General features: G+C 35.9%; 1 protein-coding gene across 1 annotated transcript; it reads left to right on the top strand.

Moving 5' to 3' along the window:
• The first annotated feature begins 388 nt into the window (after positions 1–388).
• Positions 389–1,205, top strand: LOC145105310 (uncharacterized). Its single transcript, XM_079042436.1, has 2 exons — positions 389–890; positions 1,132–1,205. Exons 1-2 carry the CDS (start codon positions 389–391, stop codon positions 1,203–1,205), a joined length of 576 nt encoding a protein of 191 aa, XP_078898562.1.
• The last annotated feature ends 6,914 nt before the right edge of the window (positions 1,206–8,119 follow it).

The raw sequence follows: 8,119 nt of genomic DNA, 5'->3' as shown, positions 1-8,119 counted from the left end.
AAGGACATGAAGAGAATAGGGGAGGATATCCATAAACCCGAAGAAGCAGCACCCTCGATCTTGCAGCCCAATATCCTGAAATTTGATAATACAGGATCCTCAGGGAACAGCCGAGAGATAGTATCCTAAACGTAGGCCCTGCTCCCGCTTGGGGTGCAGCTCCAAACGAGCTAGCTCATGTGATACAGGATGCTGACGAACCCTTCATCACTCCCAATAACAAGGATCCTGACAACTTCACGAATAATAATAATTTTAATACTAACTCTATGGACCATGATGTAGGAATGAGCCTGGTCATGGACAAAGAACTTCAACATTTAAGACAAATGATCTCAAGTGTACCTGGAGTTGTCCAACCTAAACAAGAGGTACCCCCACGAGCCACATGATCTCAAGATTTGCTCCTGCGATAGCTGATACTGAAGTCCCAATGTGCTTCCAAACTCCCAACATGAAGCCTTATGATGGAACTACGAATCCCGAAGAACATGTGGGACAATACAGAAGAATGAAGATTATCACCATTCCTACACATTTGAAGGAATCTTGTCTATGCAAGTTTTTCGCTTCAACCCTCACAGGATCAACCTTAAAATGGCTCCTTAATGCTCCTCCTTACTCTGTTACTTCATTTTCTCACTTAGTTAATCTTTTTAACAATCAATTTTCTTGTAGCATAACATTCAAAAAGATCACTAGTGATCTTTACCAAGTAGTTGAGGATCTTAAGCAATCCCTTACGGATTTTGTGAACATGTTTGGGAGGGAGGCTCTGAGTATCCCCAACATCGATATGGCAACTACCATAGAAGCCTTCAAAATGGGCTTAAAGAAAGACTCCTTTCTACGAAGAACTTGTAATGACTCCATGCAAAAGAATGGACGAAGTAAGAAACAGAGAACTAAGATTCATAAGGCTCGAAGAAGATAAGGAGATCCAAAGGAGAAGAAACCCACCAAATTCATACGATAATCCCAATAGGAATGCCAAATCCTCAGTCCAAAGATCATATAAGTTGAAACCATATTCCAAAATTGATCATCATAGGGTTAATGCCCTTGAAGATGAAGGGGAGGAAGAAGAATTTCCCAAGATCACTGACTATTACTTTTCTATGGATGTTTCAGGTTTAATATTTGCTATGCATCATCTTGGCGATAAAGCGAGATGGCAAAGAAAGGGAGAAAAGTCCACCTCTTAGAAAGATAAGTCCAAGTGGTGTGCATACCACAGGGACTTTGGTCATGTTACGGAAGATTGCATAACCCTCAATATGGAGATTAGTTACCTACTAAGCAAGGGATACCTCAAAGAGATCCCTGAAAGAAGAAAAGAAAGATAAAAAAGGATCAGGGTCCTCATAAGATCCTAGAAAAACTGGTATCCCCTCCTACGGATGCCAAGGTAATCAATGTTATCTCTTGAGGTTCTGACATTTGTGGTACCTCTTATTCTGCAGCAAAAACGCATGCCAAAGTGTCAAAACTGGAGAAAGAAGAAAGACCTATGAAGCATACGTCAATTACAAACGAGAAGGTGATCACCTTCGACGAAACAAATAAAGTAGACCTCTAGGACCCCACCACGACGGATTGGTGATCACCCTTTACATCGCCAACCATTTTGTCAGAAAGATCCTTGGTGTCGGAGGATCCTCAGTCAACATTATACTCCTGGATTCTTTAAAAATAATAAACATACCCGAGTCCGAAATAGTCAAAAGATCCTCAGTACTAATAGGATTCAGTGGCAAAACAAAACATACAGTGTGCGAAATAAAGCTTCCTATCTATATAGAGGGGGTAAACTCTATGCAACAGTTTTGTGCAATTGATACATTATCCTCCTATAATGTTATATTAGGAAGACCATGGATCCACGATATGAAGTCTCTCCCATTGACATACCATTAATGTGTGAAGATGCCCATTCCACGGGGAACAATGAACATCACCGGTGACTAACAACAATCCAAGGAGTGCTACAAGACCTCGATGACGACTTCCACAATTCCACGACAAGAATAGAAATTAAAGCAAAGGGCACGAGATGTACTAGAAGCCAAATAACAAGACACAAAAGAAGTGTCCCTTGACCTTAAGGATCTCAATATGAATGTACTCATAGGATCCTCACTGCCAGAAAACATAGAAGAAGATATAATAAAGTTCCTAAAAGAAAGAAGGAAAACATTCGCATGGAAACATGAAGACATGAAAGGTATATACAAAAATATTATAACTCACAAACTTGACATTGATCCATCTTTTAGATCCGTACATCAAAAAAGAAGGAAGTTTGCGCCCGAGAGGAATCAAATCATTCAAGAAGAAGTGGAAAGACATCTTAACACAAGGATGATCAAGGAGGTCAAGTTCCCAAGGTGGCTGGCCAACGTGGTCGTCGTACAGAAAAAATGGCAAATGGAGAGTATGTGTGGACTATACGGATGTTAACAAGGCTTTCCCTAAGGATCCTTTCCACCTGTCACACATGGATTCCATGATAGATGCTACGGCTGGCCATGAGTTATAAAAATTCATGGATGCATAAGCAGGGTTCCAACAAATTCAAATGGAACCATCTGACCAAGAGGATAATGCATTCATAATCCCAACAGGTTTATATATTGCTATACTGCTATGCCCTTTGTTCTTAAAAATGTAGGCACAACATACCAAAGGCTAGTTAACTGAATGTTTAACGACAACTATGGGACACTATGGAAGTCGACATCGATGACATTGAAACATCCTAAAACTTTTAAGTAAAAAATTTCATTTTTAAATCAACCAAAACTCATCGAACATATCACACAACCATTAAAATATTTCAATGTAAAAATAGTGATCAGAGTACAAACCGTAAAATAATAAAAATTGTGGAAACATGAGTGGATGCGCTGCGATTAGGCCAGACCCTTCCCTTTTGAACTAGAAGTACCTGAAACATAATCTTAAATCGTATGCACAAAGCTTAGTGAGTTCCCCCAAATACCACATGCTATACATCATACATATATCTCATACATAGCATACAACATGTCTATTTCACCATGAGTCCATTCCAACTCCCTGAGTCCCTTCTGACTCGCTGAGTCCCTTCTGGCTCCTTCGGTATCTTTCAACCGGTATAAGTCTATTTCATCCCTACAGCTAAGCACACATTCATACCAGCAAGAGTCACAATGACATCAATCACATACATGTATATCAATAAGTGTCACGAATATCACTACCATTCTACATCAACGACATTGAAAAATCCCTTATTCAAATGGAACCATCTGACGAAGAGGATACTGCATTCATAATCCCTATAGGTATATATTGCTATACTGCTATGCCCTTTGGTCTTAAAAAAATGCAGGTGCAACATACAAAAGGCTAGTTAACAAAATGTTTAAGCACAAACTGGGGGACACTATGGAAGTCTATATCGACGACATTAAAACATCCAAAAAATTATAAATAAAAAATTTCATTTTTAAATCACCCAAAATTCATTGAATATCTCATACAATCATTAAAGTATTCCAGTGTAAAAATAGTTATCAGATTACAAATCCCAAAATCATAAATTTTTTGGAAACATGGGTGGATGCGCTGCGATCAGGTCGGACCCTTCCCTTTCGAACGAGAAGTACCTGAAACATAATCTTAAATCGTAAGCACAAAGCTTGGTGAGTTCCACCAAATACCACATACCATACATCATACATACATATCATACATACCATACAACATGTTTATTTCACCCCCAAGTGCCTTCCGAGTCTTTGAGTCCCTTCCGACTCCCCGAGTCCCTTCCGACTCGGTGAGTCCCTTCCGACTCCTTCGATATCTTTTAACCGGTACGAGTGTATTTCACCCCTACAGCTAAACATACATTTATACTAGAAAGAGTCACAAAGACAACAAGCACATACATGCATATCAATAAGTGTCACGAAGATCATTACCATTCTACAACATAGTCCAATGAGTTGGAATTGGTGCCTTCGACCCACAAATACAGTGAAGAAACTCACCTCAATCTGAAGATGCACAAATCACACTCTTTAACTGCTTCTACCACGACTCCTCACACTGAAGACATTCAAACCAACCCTAATACCAATTCAGGGTAATAAATGAAAGTCCAAATCATAATTCCTATCATAAAAGGTAAAAGATCATTTTGTTGGATTAGGCGTCTAAGGGAGTAACTAAATTAGTATAATCTTGAATTATTAGCAAAGTCCTTTTGGGTTGCTTTCAAACCTAGTAATTGACTGGAATGATTTTTGGCGAGAGAGACTGGTTTATTAATTTTTTATATGATTAATAAATTAATTTGAAATCAAAATAAATGATTTATTAATATATTATGAGAATAATGTATTAATTAGAAAGTGTAGTTTTTAATTAAAAATTAATCAAAAATTTATTGGAACTAATTTTGAGATTAACTGGATTAATTAAAAGTACAATGGATAAAGGTGACGATGTTCAAAAGTAGAAGATTGGCCAATTCTAGAACATCCTATAGAGGGGACAGTTTCTAGAGGAGGTTTAAGGAGCTTTTCTTGGGCATTAAGGAATCCTAGGAATCCTTAGGGAGCAAAAAAAGGGATAAGGTTATCCAAGGAAACCTACCTTATCCTAGCTTCCCTAGTCATTAGAGGCACGAGAATTCTGGTGCTTGCTTTCTGAAGACCAACAAGGAAGGATTATTATTTTATTTTATATAATAAACTAAAGGTATCTAATTTTTAATAACCCTTTTCTTAATTTCGAAAATAGCAACATACTTCTAGGGTTCTTGATATTCAATAGTTGTTTGGAAATCATAGTGAGAACATAGATCCTTTAGGATGCATGTGAACTTAGGATTTATTTTTTTCTGCCAAAATAAGATTTTGTAACATATAAAACCCATCAGTGGTATTGGAGCCATTGTCGGTATTGATCTTGCACAATGTTGAATAGATCAAAATTAGGGTTTATAGAAACTAAACCGTTAAGAGGCAATTTTCGAAAATCCCTAGGGTTTTTGAAACCCTAGCCTCCACCCTAATATTTTCGATTTTAGAAAGGGTTTTAGAAACCCTAGCCCTCCTTTGCTCATTTATGAAAATTGAGGAGCCCTTTTAGGGTTTACCTTGTTTCCTTATTTATTAGTCTAAAATCCTTAAAATTTGAACAATTAAAACCTGATAAACCCTAACCTATTTTCGAAAATTAGAAGGATTAGGATTAGGATTAAACTTGAATTATTTTATTAATTGGTTAATTGTAAATAATTATTTAATCCATAATTATTTAATTAATTTAACTTATAGTTTAATTAAAATATAAAGATGAAATCAAAATTGGTTTATTTTAAAATTTTAAATTAAACCTAGTATTTTAGAAAAGTTTTAAAATCACCTTATAACATATATAATTAAAAGATTAATATATTATATGTATAAGATAAGTCAGGCAAATCCCTAGTACGCCTCATTCACGAAGCCATACTATAAGGGGAGTTTAAGGAAGCGACCTATAAAATTACTAAGTATAATGATATAAAGTAACTAAAATATTTTTAAAATCCCACTCTTAGTTTCTTTAGGATAAATGTGAAAAGTATGCTAATCTATAAAATTGCACATTATGCTTTATATGTAGTTATTGGAGCGCGTGTGGTTAACCAACACACTAATAGTGACTATAAAGAGTAATAACGGGCATCTCAGAACTTATCAGTGTTAATGGAGCATGTGTGGTTAATCGGCACATTAATGAGAGATGATAAATGACATCGAGATTGCCAAGCATATTTGTATGGTTATTTACATCTTTTCTGTGATCCTCGGTATCCCAGTCGCAAATGGAAGAGCATAATCTGAAGTTAAACATCCCATTGATAGATTCAATGAATCTTAAAAGATCTTGGAGTTTCATAGTTCGAAATTGGTAAATTGCTTTAAGCTACCTTTATAAATTCGCGATAAGATTACGTCATCCCTCTTCTAAGTTGTGAATTGTTGTTTTTGATCCTAGCTTTATATATTAATTATGGGTTAGAATATTAAGGATTATTGTCATCTAACTAAAACTATTTTTTCTCTATAGATTTCTACTTTTGGTGATGCTTCAACTTCTTAAAACTCTTCCCACAACTTTTCACTCCTCTCGATCGTGTCCAAGGTGACATTGGATGGCACCAACTACAACAACTGGATGCAAAACATTAAGATGACTCTTCAATAAGAGGGAAAAGAGTATGTCCTTGAGAAACAAATCATTGAGATAGATGAAGCTACTGCTACTACTGAAGAAATAGACTCCTACAAGAAGCACTCTGACAATGCAACTAAGGTTGCTTGCATCATGGTTACCAACATAATACCTGACATGCAAAAGTTCTATGAGGACTACTGGCCATACGAGATGAACTTGGATCTTGTGGAAAAGTTTCACAAGAGAGCTCTTCAAGAAAAGTGTGAGATCGTTAAATCTATAATGGCTTGCAAATTTAAGGAAGGAGAGCCTTTCTGCAACCACATGCAAATAATGGAAAGATACATGGAGCGCCTTGAAAGGCTTAATGTGAATTTTGATGAGGAGGATATTAGAGAGAAAAGTAAACAAAAATTGAGTTTACAATATTTGATTAATGAGTCACCATATCTCTGATACCAAATGAGTTATCTTTTCAGATAAGTTGATTTTCCGGGAGCTCTTGAGTGTTTCTTATTAAGTTACTATCTTTTGGAATTTGTTTATTATATTTTATACTTGAGTGTTCTTACAAAATAGAGTCATGAAACCTGTAAGTGACAGAGTGTCAGGTCGACGATGGTCAACAGTACCACAGGCATGAGGCCAACAGGGAAAGCAACCACAAAAAACTTCACCTACAAAAAAGTGAGGAGGAGATTAGAGAGAAAAGTAAACAAAAATTGAGTTTACAATATTTGATTAATGAGTCACCATATCTCTGATACCAAATGAGTTATCTTTTCAGATAAGTTGATTTTCCAGGAGCTCTTGAGTGTGCCCTCCAAGTTTTGTGACTGGGATACCGAGGATCACAAAACGAGGTGTGAAGTAACCATGCAAATCACTTGGTACACTCAATGTTTATTACTCAATCGATGTGCCGGTTAACCACACGAGCTCCACTAACGACTTAAACAAAGTGTAAAGTGTAATTTCATGGATTAGCACCTTATTCACATTTTCCTAAAGTAACTAAGATTGGGAATTTAATAAAAGCATTTAGTTACTTTATAATATTCATCATACTTTTAATGAGAATTTATAAGTCCTTGTCCTACCCGTTCGGCTAACGACCCTCCACCGATCAAGGAAGCGGTGGGTGAGAGTGGACACCCATTAAGTTGCCATTTTATAGGCAACAACCTTATACCCCCCTTATAGACCGGCTTCGTGAATGAGGCGTACTAGCGGTAAGACGACTTGACGTTATACATATATATATTAGTAACTTATAATATTATAAAGTATAAGGGTTGAATTTTAACTTTTAAAATTCTAAGGGTTGGAACTAAAGTTTTAATCAACACTTTACATGTTCCAAAACTTGAGGGCAAGTTTTGTAAACTTCCAAAACTTTTCATTTCTTATAACTTATGAATTAATTGAGTAATAAAAATGAAGACTCTTCATTTTTATAACTCTTGTGTTCTTTTAATGGCTTTAATAAAAGTGAGACTTTTGGTTTTCCATAACTTGAGGACAAGTTATGGACTCCATTAAAACACATTATGATCATGAATTAAACTACCATGAAGGTTACAAACAATTCCTATGATCATCTACTCTTCATAAGTTCAAGAGCATGAATATGAACACTTTCAAGAATCAAAAATTACACTTAAAAAAAAACTTGTAATTTTAATAATTGCCATTGTAAATGGATTAGCATAAACATTACACCATCTAAAACAAGCTTTAAAACATCAAAACAGTTTAGGGTAATGTTTCTAGTCCATTTCCAGCAACAAATGTGCAAACTTTCATACGAGCAGAAAACAGAAAAACGATTTTTTTCAAGCTGTTTGCACACAAAAAAAAACAACAAACAAACCTAGGCTCTGATACCACTGATGGCTTTTGAGCA

This window comes from Lactuca virosa, chromosome 4 (assembly GCF_052849685.1).
Source record: "Lactuca virosa cultivar CGN04683 chromosome 4, Lactuca_virosa_CGN04683_v6, whole genome shotgun sequence".
In the NCBI taxonomy this organism is placed as follows: domain Eukaryota; kingdom Viridiplantae; phylum Streptophyta; class Magnoliopsida; order Asterales; family Asteraceae; genus Lactuca; species Lactuca virosa.
This window is presented reverse-complemented; position numbering and strand designations above follow the sequence as displayed.

Excerpts from the sequence above, each read along its gene's own strand:
- LOC145105310 (XM_079042436.1), top strand. The coding sequence starts at position 389 with ATGATCTCAAGATTTGCTCCTGCGATAGCTGATACTGAAGTCCCAATG. Across the intron at positions 891-1,131 it reads CATGCAAAAGAATGGACGAA|GTTTAATATTTGCTATGCAT; the intron begins GTAAGAAACAGA and ends TGGATGTTTCAG.